Source organism: Gopherus evgoodei, chromosome 17, assembly GCF_007399415.2.
Source record: "Gopherus evgoodei ecotype Sinaloan lineage chromosome 17, rGopEvg1_v1.p, whole genome shotgun sequence".
NCBI lineage: Eukaryota > Metazoa > Chordata > Testudines > Testudinidae > Gopherus > Gopherus evgoodei.
The window spans coordinates 22,668,598-22,689,105 of NC_044338.1; the positions used below are offsets into that span (position 1 = coordinate 22,668,598).

The 20,508-nt window shown below is 49.0% G+C and overlaps 1 protein-coding gene across 15 annotated transcripts in view; it reads right to left on the minus strand.

The window, feature by feature from the left end:
* Positions 1–20,508, minus strand: part of TSPOAP1 (TSPO associated protein 1) — a 181,154-nt gene that overhangs the window by 10,160 nt on the left and 150,486 nt on the right. For 7 of the 15 annotated variants that reach the window (XM_030536443.1, XM_030536446.1, XM_030536436.1 and 4 more), the window contains 9 exons: positions 19,330–20,487; positions 18,556–18,682; positions 18,225–18,349; positions 17,841–18,009; positions 15,588–15,659; positions 15,068–15,106; positions 10,094–10,197; positions 9,288–9,359; positions 6,805–6,933 (listed from right to left, as the gene is read on the minus strand). In XM_030536443.1, the coding sequence (XP_030392303.1) occupies positions 6,805–6,933; positions 9,288–9,359; positions 10,094–10,197; positions 15,068–15,106; positions 15,588–15,659; positions 17,841–18,009; positions 18,225–18,349; positions 18,556–18,682; positions 19,330–20,487 (1,995 nt within the window). Of the gene's footprint in view, positions 1–1,946; positions 2,293–2,920; positions 2,983–6,804; positions 6,934–9,287; positions 9,360–10,093; positions 10,198–15,067; positions 15,107–15,587; positions 15,660–17,840; positions 18,010–18,224; positions 18,350–18,555; positions 18,683–19,329; positions 20,488–20,508 lie in introns of those variants that run through there. The other 8 variants (XM_030536449.1, XM_030536448.1, XM_030536445.1 and 5 more) reach the window with 7 other exon arrangements.

Below are 20,508 nucleotides of genomic sequence, written 5' to 3' on the forward strand. Positions count from 1 at the left end.
TGTTTGCTCTCGCGTTCCCGGAGCCACCCAGCAAACCGCAGGGAAGGAGACCTGCTTGCTCGGGGTTCCGGGAACGCGAGAGCAAACCGGGAAAGGAGACCAGCTTCGCCGCGGTTTGCTCTCGCGTTCCCGGAGCCACCCAGCAAACCGCAGGGAAGGAGACCTGCTTGCTCGGGGTTCCGGGAACGCGAGAGCAAACCGGGAAAGGAGACCAGCTTCGCCGCGGTTTGCTCTCGCGTTCCCGGAGCCACCCAGCAAACCGCAGGGAAGGAGACCTGCTTGCTCGGGGTTCCGGGAACGAGAGAGCAAACCGGGAAAGGAGACCAGCTTTGCCGCGGTTTGCTCTCGCGTTCCCGGAGCCACCCTGCAAACCGCAGGGAAGGAGACCTGCTTGCTCGGGGTTCCGGGAACGAGAGAGCAAACCGGGAAAGGAGACCAGCTTGATTACCAGAGGCTTCCTCCTTCCACGGAGGTCAAGAAAAGCGCTGGTAAGTGTCTACATTGGATTACCAGCGCTGGATCACCAGCGCTGGATCCTCTACACCCGAGACAAAACGGGAGTATGGCCAGCGCTGCAAACAGGGAGTTGCAGCGCTGGTGATGCCCTGCAGATGTGTACACGTTCAAAGTTGCAGCGCTGTAACTCCCTCACCAGCGCTGCAACTTTCTGATGTAGACAAGCCCATAGACTCTCAGGGTTGGAAGGGATCTCAAGAGGTATCTAGTTTCCAACTCCCTGCTCAAAGCAGGACCAATCCCCAACTAAATCATCCTGCTCTGCCTGGGAAGAGTATGAGTCAGTGATCTAAGACAGCATGATGTTCTGCCTAGGGAGCGGTATTAGCAAAGAGCACAGAGGCTGTCTCTGGAGACAAGCAGAAGAAATGCAACTAGAAGGCTGTGTGAGTATAATGCTGTTGTCTAGTATCACTTGGGGACTTGGGCATGGGAATACTTTGCTACCAGGAGCTTGTTACAAAAAAAAGCCTCAGCTGCTGCATAAAAGCAGAAATGGAGGCTCATATGGCTGGCAGTCTGGAGCCTGTTTCCTGTGTCGAAATAACAGACTTAGCATCCCTGCATCACCCTACGGCTGAACTGCTCCGTGCCATTAACACAGTTAACAGGAAAAGCAGGTTGTCCGTGGTCTCTTCTTCTTTAGAGTTAAATTCACCTCTAGTTCATTCATTTCTAAGAAGAACAAATTATAAGGTGAGCTGAAACACAACTTCTAGGGAGTCAGATCTCCTGAACATCTTGTGGGGTGGGGTGTGTTATATGGAAAGAAGCCATTGTTTAGGAGAGGGTGTGACAAAAGTGGAATCAGTATTCTTGAGAAAGAGCTAAATGAACCTTTTAGAGAAATCTGGTTTGGTACTGATGCAAAATGCATATCTGCTCCCAAATCCAATGAGTTAACAGCAAGCACAGTGACTATAACATTGCTTTCCAGCATCCAAGATAACCAGGGGCTTGTTGCTGTTCACGGATTTCACAGATTTTAAGGCCACAAGGGACCATTACATTAATGTAGTGTGACCTCCTGCATAACACAAGCCAGAGAACATCTCCCTGTCAAGCCCAACACGTTTGGCTGAGCTACAGCATATTTTTTAGAAAAACAGTCAGTCTTCATGTAAAGACTCCAAATGATGGGCAATCCACCACATCCCTGGGTAACTTGACCTAATTGTTCACTGCTCTCAATGTAAACAATTGGCATCTTATTCCCAACCTGAATTTCTCTAACCTCAGCTTCCAACCATTAGATCTTGTTCTGCTCTTGGTGAAGTGCATCCAGCCAAGTGGGTATTAACCCACGAAAGCTCATGCTCCAAAATGTCTGTTAGTTTATAAGGTGCCACAGGATTCTTTGCTGCTTGTTCTGCCCTTGTCCATTAAATTATAAAATAAAGACCTTATACTGCTGGAACTCTTCTCGCCATACAGGGCTGATAGACAATTCGTTATGACAACAGTATTATTGTACTATATTTGAATAAATCAATTCAAATATCAAAACTCCATCAGTTAGGACATGACTAACTGTCCTTGTGGTCACACATCCTTCTGATTGCCATCTCTGGTGAATCTCTCTCTCACACACACAATTACATAGAGGCAGTGCACTCAACTGGTACGTAACAAATGGAAATTCAGTTCTGGATATTTCTCCAAGAAAAGAAAAGAAAAGAAAAATTACTCTGGAAAGATCTTGATAAACAGTGTTAGTGTTGAAAAAACGAACAATCATGTTAGTCTTTTCTCTTCTCTGTTACTCATGAGTCTTTTCTGAAATGATAAATCAAATGTTAAAAATCAAAAACACAATAAAGCTGCTCCCCCTGCACCCTTCAAATGGTGGAGCGCAGGAAGTCACTCCCCATAGCTGCTTGGATGCAATCCTTTCTGTGAGTGCTGTCAAACAGAACAATTATCCACCTGGGTTAATTTTAGGGACTAGCACCACTCTATTTAGTCAATTTGCTAGTCTTTGGATTGTTTACGGGAGCCCCAGGGAACATAGTGAGGAGGCATAGGAGAAAACTGAGCAAAGGAAAATGCAGGCTGAATATGGGAAACTATTGCATGCAGGCTGAGGTAGGAGCCCCATCACACGGGACAGCTACACCCAGTCTAGATAAAGCACCATAAACTACTGTGCAGAGAAGAACCTTGCCCTAGCTGGGGTCTGCATGAAGGACAAAGCAGGCCCCTTCTATTCCTTATTTCTAAGAAACCAGCATCATACCACAGTCCCCAAAACCACCAGATAATTGTTCCAAACAACTGTACTTCACAGCACGGCTTCTCTTTGGTAATGAGCCTCATGCAGCCAGCCCCTCTGCAGCAGGGGAAGGAGAGAAGTCTGGCTGCAGGGCAGGCAAAGGATTAAGGAGACCTTCTCCCATACACTTACATGGTTGCTCTCTCTCTATGTATCATTCTTATCTATCACTGGACTCTTCTTTTCCTCATTCTCTGAAGAATATAACCGCCAGGGTTGCATAATATGGGCAGAAATAAATAGATGAAATCAATTAGAATGGAATACTTTCTAAAGGTGCTTTACAAACCTCAGTCTTTGACAGAATCTGCATATTACTGATGCAAAGTACACCCATAAGAGCAATTCCTTGATAACAACAACTAATCATTGACATTACCATGGGATTTTCACTGTCGCATCCAATTTTCACCTGCTCAGGACTTCTCAGGGAGTTTGCCTTTGAGGATGAGTTTTCAGTGCTTAGCCTTCGTCCAGAAGTGACATTTGTTTGAAAGTTTAAGCAAAATCCCTTCATCTCTTTCAGTTATTGGACAGTTAAAAATATCGCCCATGTCTGCAGAATTGTATGAATTGTTTAGTCACCAATGATCCACATAACTCAGCCTCCATCCTCCTTCCTTTGTCTGGAAATTATCCTCACTGAGGGGCTGGGACTCTGCTTGGTGTGGGGGGAGGAGGGGGAGTTTAATCCAGAAAGTTATAAGCAATTGGAAAATCACTTCTGAATGAGCTCCTGCTAAGATCTGAGTAGGGCCAGCTTTTTTGTGACCTCACGTTGTCCAGTGACCCTGCCCAAGAGGGCAGAACGGCTCAGAGGCTGCAGTTAGGCAATCTGGCAGGAGGAATCTCATCCCCCATCTTCCAAAAGAGTCCAATCATGCTTTCTCGCTGCAGCTACCTCTCTATTGCTTTTTCAGCTCTGCTGACCCAGTTTTGCAGGAAACGGTCCCCAGCTGAATCAAGGTGGCAGGAAATGTGAGAACTTCACTCTCCCCAGCAACCAATCCCTCTCCCTGGTCAGGTCCAGCCTCAGCAAATAGGCTGTGTTTAAAGCCATGTCAGCTAACACTCTTTAACCAAGACGAGAGTAGGCCTGTAAAAATATGCTAGCTGGTTATGGTCAATCCTGTTCCCCCAGATGTAGTTTGGTTGATGTCAATGACTCTATATTGATTCACAACGGGTGAGGATTGAGCCCTATACCATGGCGGGGGAGGGGGGCAAGGGGCTTGGGGAGGCTATACTATGTAATAGGAGTAAGAATGCAGCTCAAGGGTCCTGGAATGAGGCTTTATTACTATATTTCTTCTGCTAATTTAGGAGTGTGTGTAAAGACTTCACTTCCAGGAGCCTCCCAGTAGTGCCCTTTCAATCCGATACCACGCTGTTTTGCAACGGACACAACCGTCAGGACACACAAATTCTGAGTTTAGTGAGAGGTGGGCACTCTGCAGAGACAATGCTAAGGGAACGCTAGGGTAGTGAGACAAACCCTGTCGCCTAACACTTCACAGCCATCAACTGCTTCTCAAAGGACAAAGCAGAGTCTGTTACTATTAATCTATCAGAGCCTCCAGCCAGACTCATGCCAAGTGTCCTCTTTCCATTGGTGAGCTTTCTAATTAGCTCCTCCTCCACTGCGGTCTCTACCATGCAAATGAAGATGAGGTCACAGCTATCTGCCTGTGACATCACTCAATGTGGCAGGCAGCCATAAGCAGCTTCAGGATTCAAGTTCTCAACCACCAAGAGTCAAACTTTTGTTATACAGGGCCTCTGTATTCATCCATGTCTCCCTCTGGTTCCTTTCATTGGAAGAGCCTGGGGCAATTCAAGTGCATTCATTAAGGTCATTCAGTTGTACCTATCTAGGCACTTATGCCATGATCAGAATTTATACCCACACCGGGGAAGCTGAGGCAAGTATAGAATTCAGTGTCCTATTTCTGGTTCCCCTCTGTAATCACTCACTCAAGCTATACAATGTGTGACAAAGATTCAAATGAGAAACACCCGGAGAACATAAACTCTTCGGGATAGGGATCATGTCTTTGTATATTTATACACAGTTCTTAGCACATGGTGCCCTGACCTTGAAACGGGTCATACTCAATGTTCATGTCAATAACCACAGCAGGGAACTGGGAAGGATGTTGGGGTAACTTTCTCAGGAATGTATGGAGCTTGATATGAAAGTGAGCTGACCTCAGCCCCTGAGGGGAACAAAGGTAAAGACTGGTCCATTTGGGAGGAATGTATATCAGGGAGGAACTGGAACGGGTAGATGTGGGAGGCATGTCCGTGTACAGCAGGCAGCCTATTATCAGTTAAATTCAATCCCTAACAATTGATTCCCCAAAATACAGCCTCCATCTACCCCAGCTTTGGAATCACATGCCAAGCCACATAGATCCAGAGCCATTAAAACAGCTGGATCTTAATTGGGATTAGTCTGCCTTGATGCACGTGAACATCTGTTTAAGAGAGCTATGCAGAGCCCTCTACTCTAATCTGTGTCCATTCACACAATGGGGAATGCAAAGACTAAGGAAAGTTGTACTGTGAATTTAAACTGATACTGTTAACTAGCGGGGCCCCCTTGTGGGCACCCTTCTTCCAGTGTCAGAGCAGGAATTTTCACTTTATCTTTTGTCACTTTGGAAGTGGTTTAAACTAAACTGAAAAAGCCACTCTTACTCTGGAATAAGAGTGTCCAAAGGGGAGTGGTATGAGTGTAAATACAGCTCTCTAACTATACCTGTAAAATTAAACTGTTACAACTGATAAAAGTTTCCCAAGCAGACAAGCCCTTCAAATCAGGGTCAAAGGAATCTGAACATCCATGACTGGCAGCTCAGGTTAGCCAGCTTTGGGCTGGCTTTAGAAGATGGGGCAATTAGCCTAACTGTATTTGACTGGTCTGCAAAGCAGGCACAGCACCTTCCCTGTATGAGGAGGAAATCAAGGCACTGGAGCAGACAGACATTACAGAACAAGAAGTCATTGGAAATGAGGGAGATGGTGCAGTAGGTGGGGAGGGAGGCTTGTGGAGACTCTAGTGTGGTTGAAGGCAAAGGCCAACGAGCACGGGGTGGCTGAGCGTGAGGGAGAGGGATGGAGGCGGTCAGGAGCTGGGAGGGCTGGTGCAGGACTAACAGGAGGCAGGAAAGCCAGGAAGGTTTTAGTTCGGGTGACACTAATAGTTCCAGCTTCTTTTAAGAGGCAGAAAATCTTAGGAACTTGGGCAGTCAGGGATATGTGCCTGTTCCCAGACTTAGGCTTGGTGCCAGACTAGGCCTGTGGCTAATGCACAGCTCTGACATCTCTGGGACTTAGTGAGTGGGGAGCTACAGAGGTAATTTCCCAAGGTAGCTGACGGAACCGAGATCCATTTGAGAATTAGGGCCCAACTAAGTGTGGCCTTCCCCTGGCAACCACTGTGGCTGGAGGCACTGCGAGGGGGTAAGGAAGCACAGAATAGGGTCCGCTTTGGGGAGAGCAGCTGGCTGTGCCAGGAAGCCGAGGAGGGAGTGGCTGACCCCAGGAAGCAGGAGAGGGAGTGGCTGACCTAGGATTTTCTGGCTGTGAGTTTCCTGGGTTTGAGAGGTGCTCTCAGAGCCTTGCATCCTTTTCACAGAGGTGCATGTGGGGATGTCCCAGTGGGTTTTCAGGTGTGTCACACTCACCATCGTGCAGCAGTGAGGGAGCAAGTCCTCAAAGCATTGTCTTGCCTAGAGGCTTCTCCCATCCTTTAACAAGTGGCTCTAATAATTCCCTCCAAACCCTTGAGCTGCTCTTGTGTGATAAAACCCACTAGGCAAAGTGCAGTGATCTGAGTGGCTGCAGGAGATGGAGTGGGTTGCACTCATGCCCTCCACTCCACACCTCTGCTCACTGTGGAGTTTTGTATCTCTCCCATTTCTCAACTACTGGACGTCTTTTTATATGGAGATGGTAACAACAGTTTCTGTCCCAAGAGTCCTCTGCATTGATCAGCTGCCATGTCACCTTACCTGACTCTCGGCATTCACTGCACACGTGTCTTGGTTTTCCAAATGAAGCCCGTCAGCCATTCCTCCATCCAGAGAGACAGCTTCCAGGAAGTTAGATGGGACAAGGCCTCTCTGTCTGTTTAACTCCCCCTGCAAGGTCAGAGGAGCAGTTCTTAGATACACCACTAAGAAAGGCTGATTTGAGAAATGAAGCAGAAACCCCACTGCACAGGGCTGGGCAGATTGCAGCCTGTAGCTAAACCTGGCTACAGTCATTAGCCTTGCTCCCACAGGCTAAAAGGATCAAGCCTGGGTTCTGCTCCTGGCTCTGGCCTGCTGGGTGACCTTAGGCAAGTCATGTCCCCTCCTGGTGCCTCAGTTTCCCCATCTCTATATTGAGGATAATGGTCCTGACCTGCATTGTAGAGTGCTTTGAGAGCTAAACTCTGGGGCTGGGACTGTCTCTTTGTTCATCAAGTGCCAGCACAATGGGCTCCTGGGAATACAAAGGTTGGGGATGATGAAAAGCACTATGTAGGAGCTGAGGATTCCTATCATTAGTATTGTGCTGGGGGTGGCGTAGGCAGATCTCATAGAATATCAGGGTTGGAAGGGACCTCAGGAGGTCATCTAGTCCAACCCCCTGCTCAAAGCAGGACCAACCCTCAGACAGTTGTTTGCTTTTTTTTTTTTTTTTTTTAAAACCGCAGTTCCCTAAGTGGCCCCCTAAGGATTGAACTTACAACCCTGGGTTTAGCAGGCCACTGCTCAAACCACTGAGCTATCCCCCCCATACCAACACCTGTTCCACTCTCACTACAAGAGCAGGAGCAAAGTAAAGGGACAAACAATGGAGCCAGATGGATAGACAGACACTGATCACCATAAACCTACAGAGCACATTGATACCTGGACGAACAGCAACTGACTTTGGAGAAACAAAGGGAAATGATTTGCCTGTTCTGGTGACTTTCTTAATCCTTCTGATTCTATTTGGCATTGGGGGTTTAACTACAGCTTCTCTGAACAACAACAGGTACAAAGATACTTTATCCAACAGGATCCCAGGAATGCAGAGCCATAGTAAATGGAGTGCAGAACTAAACTTGAAAACAGAGTCTTGTACGCAAGATGGGGATCTTGGCACAACACTGTGTAACATAAATATCCAATTCCTTGCAAACACCCTGGAAGATTCCTGGACACCTGTAATAGCCCTGGGAGAGAATTAACTGAAATGTGACTTTTATACTGGGACTTTCTTTTCTCACCAGCCAGAGAGTTTGCGTTTAGTGGAAAATGTCTGTGACATACTGTTGCTACAGTGAAACTCTGACAACATCAGGAGTGTCTGGTCATCCCCAAGTTCCTGTGTAAATGATATCATAGGCCAGTACACGGTTGTCACGTTGTATGCTTAGCTGAAATGAATGGGTTTGGTTTTGTAACAAGAACAGACTGGTAACACCTAGAGCTGTTTGAATCATAGAATATCAGGGTTGGAAGGGACCTCAGGAGGTATCTAGTCCAACCCCCTGCTCAGAGCAGGACCAACCCCAACTAAATCATCCCAGGAGGGCTTTGTCAAGCCTGCACTACCCGGATAGCTGAGCTGCTCCATGTCTGGTGGGGTGCTGGTTTGACACACTGTGTTTCTCCTCTCCCCAGAGCAGCACCTCATGGGCGGCCACCGCGCCATCTCCCCCACACTGCCAGCTCAGCTTTCTCAACTGCAGGAGCCATCTCTGTCACAGAGAGGGAGCTTAGCTTCCAGGGAACATTCAGTTCTCAGGCTCCCAGTTCAGACCACCCCTCTATGCCATTAGTGCAAAGGGGTTTCTTTGGGACGTCCCCTATCTGGGAACCGGATTGAAAGAACCAATTCATTTCACATAAGCCACTATGGAGCCTGTGGACATCACCAGCTTTCAGTCACTGCCAACCTAACTGGATCTGAACCAGGCCCCTGGGCCTCTCCTGAGCCCTCCAGGCTCCCAACAAACATATCACTTGTGATTAAACCAGGCCATGGTACGTATAAAGGAAACAAGGAACGGAGAGTGAAACAGAAATAGCCGTAACAAAATGACACTTCTTTAATTGCAACTCAGCCTGCAGCAGATGTGGGGTGCTTGCTGAGCACTGCTCATGTGCACAGTACACAGATTCCAGTTTGGCAATAGCTGTATTAGGGTTATGCCAAAAAAGAAACTAGGAGAACAAAAGGGGGGGAGGGCGCTCCCCTCCACCGGGGACTGGAGGGAGAGGGAGAGGGAGAGGGAGAGAGAGAGAATGACTTAAAGGTAAAATGCAAAAAATATACCCCAGCGGGAATGTGTCGAACTGGGATTATGTAAGAAACCAAAGGCTGGAATTCACTGTGTTTGGGACAGTCCCTGCTGACAACCCTCCATTTTGTTTCCCAGTCTCTCCTATTCTGACAGTCGATGGGGAGGAGCCCTTCAGGCTGCACGTCTCTCCGACTCTCTGGACGCAGTACTTACGTAATAGAATCCATCATCGTCCATGGACCCGAACACTGTGATAACGTCTCCAGCAGTAAATGTCAGCTCAGCCTAAAAGGAGGCACAGTAAGGACGTGGTGAGGAGAGCCCAGCTCTGGGAAGGAAATGGTTAGACACAAACAATGCTCCTGTGACCTGCCTTTCCCAAGCTTCTGAACCTCTTTACCATTTTCATTTCTATCTTAGAAATTATCTGGGAGAGAAAATATTCCGAGGCTTTGGGATTTGGGTCCTGACTCCCAAGGCCATTGTGACGGGCTTGGGAGAGTCAGACTCCCAGTGAGGGAAGGAGGATCTGTCTGGATGTGAAGATAAAAGGAAACACCAGAAACAGGTCAGCCTCCTGTCCAGAGATGTCTAAGCACAAGGAACTGTCATGAACGGAGCAACATGAACATTGGCTCACATATAAACAGTGAGGTGGCCTCTGTGTTTTTGGGCCCAATGCCTGGGAATGCTCTAGCAAAAGCGTTGGCTACCAATAGCTGTGTTTTACAGGGCCTGATTCCACACTGCAGCTGCAGTCAAAACTGAACTGAATAGATTGAACTGGGGTCTCACACTCCAATCACAGTAGGGGAAGTCCGCACAGTCAAGCATCAGACCTCGCTCTGTGGATAAAGGGAAGACTTCTGTCTCCAAGGCTATTATTCCCAGATGTTCACAAGCACTCAGAAAGAGGATGATGCAGGTCAGGCCAAAGGGATCTAGCATAAGAAGGTAAACCAGAGGGAGAGAGAGAAAGCGAAGTAAGCCTCAGGCAGGAAGCGACTGGTGCTGGTTACCTCCACATCCACATTTGGAGAGCTCTCCCTAGGGTTGTAGTCAAAAGCAGCCACCATGGTCCTAGGTGTGATCAGATCAGCCCCACGGTCCTGCCAGCTGGACCCTGTGGGACAGAAACAAAACAGACATTCCTGAGACTGAAAATCTAGGATGAAACCCCAGATTGGAACAGTTTCTCTGCTACCCCTAGAGCAGATGCAAGCACTAGGTCTCAATAGGTATCTTAAATGGGGGAAGGACATTTGTAGGGTCCAGATGGGTGGCTGGAAAGGCAACTCAGCTGAACCTGGTGAGAAGGTGCCACCTCTTCTCTCACCTCCCCCACTTCCTCATATATCCAGTATTCCCTCACCAGCTCTCTCTGTCTGTCTCCCGACCTGTCTGTATCTCTCTTCCCCACTGACCTGCTGGTGCTCACACGAATCACCCAGGCCAGCACCTGCCACTTGCAGCCAGACTGGGGAGTTGGGGAACCATAAAGCCATTTGGCTGGTGCACAGCTCCTGTTCTGCTAATGGCAGAGCACTGGGGAAAGCAGGAATCAATGAGATGAAGTTGCATGGTAGGGGGATGAGGAGGCGGCGAAGGCCCACAGAGCCTGCTGGGGAATGCACTGATCCCTCAGCCATGTCCTTCTATGATCAAAGGATTGCTGCCTTCCTTGGCTTACACAGCAAATGTGGGGCCCAGTTCACATTTGCCAAACATGCTGCCACGTACAGCCACTCAGGCTGCAATGCGTAAAAAGGGACACGAGCTAACTGTGACCCCTCCTTCCAATTCCTGCTCCTCATCTCCAAAGGGACCTGGCTGAACCAGGCCAGTCAGCTCTTTCAAACATAGACCAACTGCCCCAGTTATCATGACAGTGCATAGCTAATGGCTGAAGCAGTCCTGTGAAAGGACCTCTCTCAGTTGGGTCTAACTGACACCTTTCTCCCCCTTCTGGGATGACATTTTCCAGGGCAAGTCTCTACTCTAAGACATTTCTTTTTGCTGAAAGTTTGAGCCAGAGCAGTTCAGCCCCTCCTGGGAAGAGAGGCAGTAGCAAGGTCCAGCCCCAACTGAGAGAGCCCAGGAACTGAGTTCCTGGTTTGAGGCAGAGAGTTGAAATGTGGCCCCCTTGGCAGGCTGGAAAATGACCTTTCAGAGTCCCACTGAAATCCCATTTGGGTTGGGCCACGTCAGCACGGCACACAGTACCATCTGCGAATTGCTCGTTGACGTGCAATGGAGCAGTGACAGAGAGACACAGTCAGGGGGTAACTGGCTCCAGAACGTGCCTCCCTGACAGAGCTCCAAGCTCTGCTTAAGCCTGTCAGTGTGTAAAAGCAGAACTCGGAAGTCCAGGAGGTGCCAACTGTCCAGTCTCTAGCTGTTGGCTGCTGCGCTGTCCCCAGATCCTCATGGATCTACGCCTTCCACTATACATGTTTAACACTGGCCAGGGCTGTGGTAAGGGAGAGAAGTGGGGGGAGGTGTGGGGAGAGCAGTGTCCTAGGGAGAGGCAGCAGCTCATTCAGGAAAGTGCACACGGAATGCAAGAGGGCTCTGGGGGCATCTCCTAGCCCCTTACCAAGTGTTCAACTTCCTTCCAGCACATGCTCTTGACAGAGAGATTTTAAAATTAACTTTAGATTTTGCAAAGCATCTACGATGGTTTGTACCTACGCACTAAGACAAAAGTTAAACCAAATATTGCTAATGGCCAGACAAGATGGCCACAAAAGATCATTCATCTATAGAGAGAACTCACATGACTCCTGTCTAGCAGAAATAACAATCAAACAGCTACAATACTACATCAGAGGAAGGGATAGCTCAGTGGTTTGAGCACTGGCCTGCTAAACCCAGGGTTGTGAGTTCAATCCTTTTGGGGCAAAAATCTGTCTGGGGATTGGTCCTGTTTTGAGCAGGGGGTTGGACTAGATGACCTCCTGAGGTCCCTTCCAACCCTGGTATTCTATGATTCTATACATAGAATATTTCATCTTGTGGTATATATCACCCAGCTCAGGTTTTGCAGACTGTGGGTGAAGTCAATGGTTGTATTGCCGTAGACCTCCAATGGGACCAGGAATTCACCCCACAAGAGGAGTGAGTTTCACAGATGGAAGCTCTTCACTAAGAATACCGAAGTAAGACTTCATCTCTGGGGCCAGACAACAAGAGCATTCCCACTAAAAGTTATGTTGCAATCAGGTGGAGAGGGTGATTTGGTCTAGAGGTTAGTCTGGTCCTAAGCCCCTTTAGGGCTCTGTGGATAAGCGAATACCTTGCATTATACCTGGAAGTGCATGGGAAGCTAGTGCAGACCTTGGTGGCTGGTGTTACGTGCTCACATTTGCTTGTCCCGCTAAACAAATGGATGACCACATTCTGCGTTAGCAGAAGCTTCCGAGTGGTCATCTAGAGCAAATCAAAGTAAAATATATTTCAGCACTCCAGCCTGTAATAGAGAGAGCGAGCCTGAAGCATGGGCCTGGTGCAAGACCTGGGGCCTGAACCAAAGTCAGCAAAAGTTATGCTCTGAGCTACAGTCAGGCCCTGTTAAAAGATGCATGCCTGCAAGTCAGTGACTAGCACACAAACTCGGCACCGGTACTGCTAGTATTGATTAAACACACTGAATATGCAAACACACTGCAGCCAGCCAGTGCAAGAACACGACAAAAGTGATGAATAGTGATCTTTTGTCTAAAACATTAGAGTAAAGACAAGTGGGGAATAGGGATGTTTTGTCTGAAACATCAAGAGGAAAGTACAAGGAGAGGTAACAAACATATCATGATATGTAAGTTGTTTATCCAAGTCTATCCCTCACTTTAACCCTTCGTCTGGCCTAGGGGTCACTGGTAAGTCCCCCCCCGACTGAGCTGGTCCATTAGCACAGGCATACGTGTTAAGCGTATCCGTAACCACTGAGCTGGGGCATTAGCACCGCGCTTCGTCGGCAAAAACCAGACCGAGCGCCTTTGCTATTAACTGGGTCGGGTCATTGGGCAGTTCAGTCGGAGCCTGGTACAGCACGCAGAGAGAACACACACACACACAGCCAACAACTGACAACACTGGTGACCCTGACCACTGATCTGGTAAGTAAGTGAGTTGCCCTCTGTAGGAATTGTGATCTAACAGCGCAGAAAACTATGAGTTAGGGAGCAATGGTGCTGACAGAGGCATGTCTGATAGCGGGTTCACAAGAGAAGCGGCTGCAGCCTGTGGCCCAGCCGAACATGGCAAAGGACACTGCAAACACCTATTTTTACCTAGGTGCCCAGGCCCAGCAATGGCTCCAATATGATCTCAATAGCTTGGCCCATAAAGGCCAATGAGAAGCATACCTCCGTCCCCACCCTTCCTCCAGATGTTCCCCCATTCAGCAGCATTTCCCCTGCCTTATTTAAACTGAGCTGAACACATCCAGCTTTCACCAAAGATCTTAGCTTGGCCACTAACTGGGAAAACATGGAGCCTGCTGCTTCCAGTATGAAGAAAAATAAATGGAAATCAGGGCCGGAGGGGTAAGGAATTCAAGCAATCTGATTCTATTCCACTCTCTGCAGCAGATCTCTTGTGTGACCCTGGGCCTCTTCTCTGTGGGCACTTTGTAAAACCAGGATCACACCGCCTGACCTCACAGGGTGTAGTGCCACCCGACATCACACTTGGCACCCATCCATCTCAAAGTATTTTCCAAGGATGGGTAAGTATCATTGTCACCATTGTGCCTTTGGTTCCCCATCTGTAGAGAGGATGAGACTTACCCAAGGCCACCACCCAGCAGGTCTGTGGCAAGCTCAGGAATGGAACCTAGTTCTGTTGACTCCTGGTTCCATGCTCAATCCACTAAACCACTGCTTGTTTCAACCTTGCCCCTCTAAATGGAAACCACTAACTAACCTGCTCCCAGCACAGCCAAAACCTCCTTCAGGGAAGCCAGATCAAATGCTGCAGGTCCACCAACTCTTGCCTAGGGTGACCAGACAGCAAATGTGAAAAATCGGGACAGAGGGTGGGGGGGTAATAGGAGACTATATAAGAAAAAGACCCAAAACCCAGGACTCTCTCTATAAAATCAGGACATCTAGTCACACTCTACTCCTGCCCAACATGCGTCCCTGGAATCAGAGAGACTGTCATGGAACTAAGCAATCAGCCCAGTAAGTCATTGGAACTTCCCTCACAGCAAGATGCCCTTCACTTTCTCTAGCTGTGGCACTGTCAGCCCCTGGGGTCTATCACAAGGGGGTCCTGATCTCCGACTAGGCACCATGTCATACAAATAAATCATCACCAGATGAGTCAGACATCCTACTACTACTCAGGACAGCCACACTGGCCACCCAAAACAACCCCAAGGTCCCCCAGCCACTTCCAGATTCCCACTGTGTATCTGAAGGTCCAACAGCCATCATCCAACTACTATCCAAACAGGAGTGAGACCCTACACACACTGTAACCCCTCTGGCGTCACAACATGCTTTCCAAATGTCATAGGGTGACCATCTCTCCTGCTGCAAGAGCCATTTCTCAAACCTCACCCCTTTGTCCTCATTCCTGTCATCCCTTCGGACCATGCACACCTCCATGACAAGCAGCCCGAGTCCGACTCTTCTCTAGTGAGCCCTAGAAGCCTGCCATTCCCTATGCTCACCTCACCCACCATCCATGTCCCCAGTATCTGCCCTCGGCATACACCGCTCACTGCATAAACAGCCTGTTCCTTCTTGCCACAGCTTAGCTAGGATCTGGGTGAGACTGAACACTCCAAAACCACAAGCTGGTAGCAGGACTCTTCTTACTGGGGTCACGCTGACAAGGTTCCACATAGGGAAGAGAGATCCCTGCTCACATGGGATCTTACGAGGAAATCATGCAGCTGCTCCCTGAGATGTGTTGCTGAAAAGCATCTGTCTACTTTTATGGGCCCTTTCCCTGTAGTATCCAAGCATGGAAGGAGCAATTCTCACCTGGATGAAGCTTGTAGTTTTCCTGTTTCTCCAGCTCTGCTGTGGAAGAAAAGATTAATGAGTCTGTAATTCAGCTTTCAACAATGACAAAAACGGACACCTGACAAACAACAACAAAACGTTCCTCATGAACCGCAAAGACCAAGCCAAGGCTCAACACACACACACACACACACACACACACACACACACACACACACACACACACACACCACCACAAGCAGATCGTACATCCTGTCCATGCAGCTCAAAGTCTAGGACAGTAGCAGTGACACTGGAACATCACTGGAGACAGAGGACAAGCTCCAGAGACATAAAGAGCTATCTGCCCTGGAGAACATTTAACACCCAGGGTCCCAGCATGGAGTGATTACAAATGGTGCCAAACTGGAAGGAAAGGGTGTTCTGTCCACTTGCTGCCAGTCTGACCATTTGGAGATCCTGAAAGCAGGTAGTCAAAACTCAACCCAGTTTGCAACCCAAATGCCAAAATCAAACGCAAGCAGCAGGCGTGACAGACCTTTCTTGGCACGTCTGGGTTTCGGAGGAGGGACGGTGAGGCGGCGTGGAGGTGGAGCAAATGTACCATTTCCTTAATAAAATCCAAGAAAAAACGCAAATAGACAAAAGAACAGTAAGACAGCGAATGAAAGTGAAAAGCTTCTTGGAGAGTGAGCAAGCAACACAGCAGCATGAAGAAACTTCCACTGGGAAGCAGACTCTGCAATTTAAATACTATATACACAGGGACTCACATACTGTACAACCCACACACAGATACATATGCTCATCAAGAATGCAACAGAGCATGTCCTGCCTGTCCATCCCTCCCTGCCTGTGACTGCACATCACCTTTCAGGAATATCAGAGAAACAGTAAAACCAAACCCTAACAAGCAAATTTAAGGCTGCGCTTCTCAAACAAGTCACCCACATTAACCCTGCCCTTGTAGAAACACAGTTCCCTTATTCCTATTCTGCAGGCAGATGAATGAAAAAGATCAGGATGGGAGACTGGGAGAGAAGAGGAGATTTCAGAGGCTGGCAGGGGAGGAGATCAGGGTCTTTCTCTCCCTTCTCCTGAGGCTCTGCAGGGAGGAAGATCCCCAGTGAGCCAGGGGAGGAGGCGGTTCACCAGCCAGGCCCTCATGTGAGGCTCTCAAGGGGAAATTCTCTTTTGTGCTGACAAGGTTCCCTACTGACGGGGTGATGCTCTGAGCTCAATCTCTGCAGAGAAGAGGAACAGATGGTTTTGGTAAGTGCGAGCATCAGGCTCCTGCAGTCCCTATGCTCTCAACCAATGATCCACAGTGATTCAAATTTAAGAACTAGTAACTTTTGAAATTACATGTTAGCCTTCGTCATTGGACACTGGATCTCAGCCTGGGGAGACAGGGAAACATGCTTCCTCTCTCGCCTCATCTCCACTGTCAACTACAACATGGCAAAAGCACTGGGCAGACAGAGTCTGGTTAACTGCTCTGTCATTTGGGTGTGAAGTTGGGAGCCCTTTGTGCACGCCACTCCATATTTGGTAGGAAAGTTCTATCCCAGCCTTAGATCAAATCTTCCAGTGCTGCCGTCCACCCATGGCACTCAGAATATCTGGGATTCACTTGGAGCAGCCAGGGTGTCCGGAGAGCCTGCAAGACATGCCAGTGCTTAGATGGCAATATTCTCCCTGGAACTCTGGCTGCTGGCAGGCGCCATGCCCACAATTCCCACCCAGGTTCAGCTGAGATCTTGCAGTTCACTAAGGCCCCTGGTGGCTGTGATAATAAAGAGGGATTCTTGTCCTTCTCAGGCTCAGCTTCATGCATGTGAGACGCAGGAGGCAGAAGGACATCTGCTGTGCATAGAGCACTAAGGCCCCATGCTTCAGACACTCGCTGGCATGGACCAGAAGCCCAAGTGCCACCACCGTTTGGCTTCTCTAGGGCCATGTATGTGTACTTCACACTCAGTTACAATCTATGCAACAAGGTCGAGTCAAAGCAGCGTGGTTAATTGTAAAACTCAGCTCTTTCTCTCTCTTCCCCTCAGTCTCTCCCTCCCATCAGGCTCCCTCCTCTCAGAGTTCCCTCATCACTATTCTCCTCTGAGCCCTGGCTTTCTTCCTCACCTCCACCCACCCATCTCCTCCTCCTCCTTCCCTGTCTACACACTATGCTCTCCTAAAAGTAGTGCCTCCCCTGCCCAAGGGCTGGTCAGCTGCAGACCATAAGGCGCCCACGATGGGCTGAAGCTGAGGCACTGCTCTGCTCCCTCCTGCTGCTCCCTGCCATGTTCTTCTCATGTACTTCAACAAGGAGCAGATCCTACTTCAACTCCTCACTGCAGAGCAGCTGGCCCAGGAAAAGGAACTCCAGGGTTAGCTCTCACAAAGCACACACGTCATTCAAACCGATCCGGAGACAGCATTCTCCCTACGTGCCACTCCCTTGCATGTCCACACTCAACGCCGCACATGGGAGGCGGCTTGGAACAATGCTGCAGTTTGGAAGGGCAGGTTTTGAACTGAGATACTACAGCAGTCAGAGCCTCAGGCCAGGACACTCAGCTCACGTGCAGAGCCCTTGCTGCTCGTTACTGCAACAGCAGGGGTTCTGGGGGCTGATGCTCCTGAGGGTGGCCACAAGAACCCCCTTGGCAGGTGCAGTTGGCATGCAGCTGCAGTGCAATGCATGACAGCAGTGCTGAGCTTCCTGAATGGCAGGAAAGAAACGCATTGTCCACATGCAGAAATCGAGCAGCATGGGAGAGAGGTACAATACCTATGCTTTCCACCGATGTGGCAGCAGGAATGTAACCTTGCTTTAACAGCTCCTTCCTCACTTCCTCACTCTCCACCTGAACTTCGGACACCATGTTACAAGGGATGTAGCCTGCCCTTCCTGCACATTCACCTCTGTAAAACCCATCAGCATCTTTGTTGCCACACACCTAGAAGAGGAGAAACAGCATCTGCATCAGTTCACATTAGGGAGCGTGAGCCACGTAATGAAAGCAGGGATGCTCTGCAGGCAAAGCAGTTTAAGGAAGGTAACGACAGCCTGTTCAACTGAATTCTGCATCCAAACGTCCCAGCCATCTGTGGCTGGGATGTGGCAGCTTAGCAGCAACACAGAAGAGAAGACCTCATGTAGCACTGCTCTTACCTTCAGAATCTGCCCCTCCTTAAATGGGAGCTCTTCTTCAGCCGCATCAGGGTTAGGTGACATAGAAATGGGGTCATAGTCAAAAAGGGCCACAAATATCCTCACTGAGTTGTCTGAATCTGTGCCTGCAAGCAAGGGAAATGAGGTTAGCACTGCATTCTAGGGAGGTCATACCTCCAAATCTCCATGTTTTCAGGATAGAAGTTACTGGCTTCTCTTTCAACATTTCACAACAGATTTCTCTCGCTCCATCCCTCCGTCTGTCTCTCTCTCCCTGTGCTATGCTCCGTTTCCGATGGAAAACAGTCTCAAGGAACGCTGACAAGCTCACCTGAACCGGAGATGGAAGATTTCAAGATTCGGTTTCTTCTCAAGGTCTTGTTCCCTTTTCGGGTTGGAGTCTGCCAAGCTGGTGAGCCAAGTAACTCCTGTAACCTCAGATCTTCATTATCAGAAGCCTGCAACAGAAACCACTGGAGAGTTACTAATGGCTGTGCTTTGAACTCTGAATTAGCATGGACCCAGATCCACCCCTCACCAGCGACACTAAGCACACCACAAAAAGCAATGCATTCAAATGCAATATTCCTCTTTTGGGACGCTCCAGAGATGAGAATTACGTGGCACTGTGGAAAACTGAAGCAAGTCAACAAGGACAGGTGCTTTTCTTGGAGGCCAGTAACAGCTCCATTGTGGTTGAGAGGAGGTGTGGAAGGACACATCAAGGAAAAGCAGAAATGATCACAGATCATCATGAATTTACTAGGAATTTTCACTAAGGTCCCAAGGTCTTTGAACTTGGGCAGCATCTTGGCCTAGGGAGGAGGACCCAGTTGAGAAAAGGAATACTGCACGCATGATTCTTAGCAGCAGAGCAATGATTCTTCTCTGACTTTCCACAGTACAAGCATAAGCAGAGAATACAAGAAAAGCCTCAGAGCAGCACAGATCTACAAGCTCTAAAAGCTCTCCCAGACATACCGCTGGAGAGTCCGTTTCTGTACAGCACTAGACAAAGCAGCACACAGGCAGGCTGGGGACACGGGGCAGGGGAGGAAACTATTATCAATACAAGCTGCTTCAAAACCAGAAGAGGAAATGTCACCCAGACCCTTGCGTGCAACGCAGCACCATGTATCCCCTTCCAAGGGCGCTCCGGCATCCTCCTCCAGCCAGCTGGACTATCCTCTTGTTCCCAGCCTTGCTCCTCTGAGCTGCCTTCACTCCTCAGTGCCTCCTTCTCTGGGCAATGTAACTGTGGGTGGTGGCCTGGAGACCCAGCCCACTTCATTCCCTCCTCTTCCCCAAACTCTTGCTTAGTCAGCAGGGTTCTCTCATCAGAGTGGGCACACTCAGACTGACTGGAGCAATCACTCCACCCTTCACAGCCAGTCTGGGACCCTTCCACACTGCCATCTGGCCATTCACTGCTCCCGGGGCTGGAAGGGAAGGTCAGATCCTGATCTTCCTCAGAGTCATATTCAATATTGATCTCGAGGTTCCTTGTGTTGAAGCAGTGGGCTGTCAATGCAGCCGGCTCTGCTAGGTCTGAAGGCATTAAATTTCTGTGGGATTTTCTAAAGGTGCCTGGTTTTGCAGGACCACAGATTTCTGACCCATCCTTGCCACTAGCACTGCTTACGACATTCAGGTTCTCCCTGAGGCTATGGGCTCTGTACAAGCTGCCTCCTGCCAGGCTGCAGGTGTTCAGCAGGCGACTACAATGCTCTTTGACATCACTTCGTTTCTTCCTGCTCACCTCAAGCAGATCATGGGCCCTTTCTTGAGAATTAGCTCCTTTCTTTCTGCCCCACTGGGGGCTTGTGCCTGCAGTGGGCTTCATTCTACTCTCCTGGTAACTCCAGTTACAGCTACCCCTCTTCTGAGTCCAGCTCAGCTCCAGATAGGCAGGATTCTCATAGTCAGAGTCTTCTCTGGTCTTCTGAAGGATAAGAGCCTCTTGGGGAGCCTGCATGGGAAGATTTTGGTAGGTGTCATTACCACCTGTGTTTGGAAATGCCCGAGGGGCACTTATGGGATGGGATATCCCCTTCCTTTCTGCATGGTATGGATCTCTCTCCAGGGAGCAGTGTGGGGATTCTCTCTTCTCCAAATGTACACACTTTTCTTCCTCCTCCTCTTCATCCTCTTCCTCTGTCACTTCGGGAATGCTAAATAACTTCTTGCTGCAGTTCTGCTGATGTGAGAGCTCCAGAAGCCTCTCCAGAATTTCCTCTTCGCTATCGGTGTCGCAAGGCTCCAGCTGCAGCCCAGCCCCCAAGAC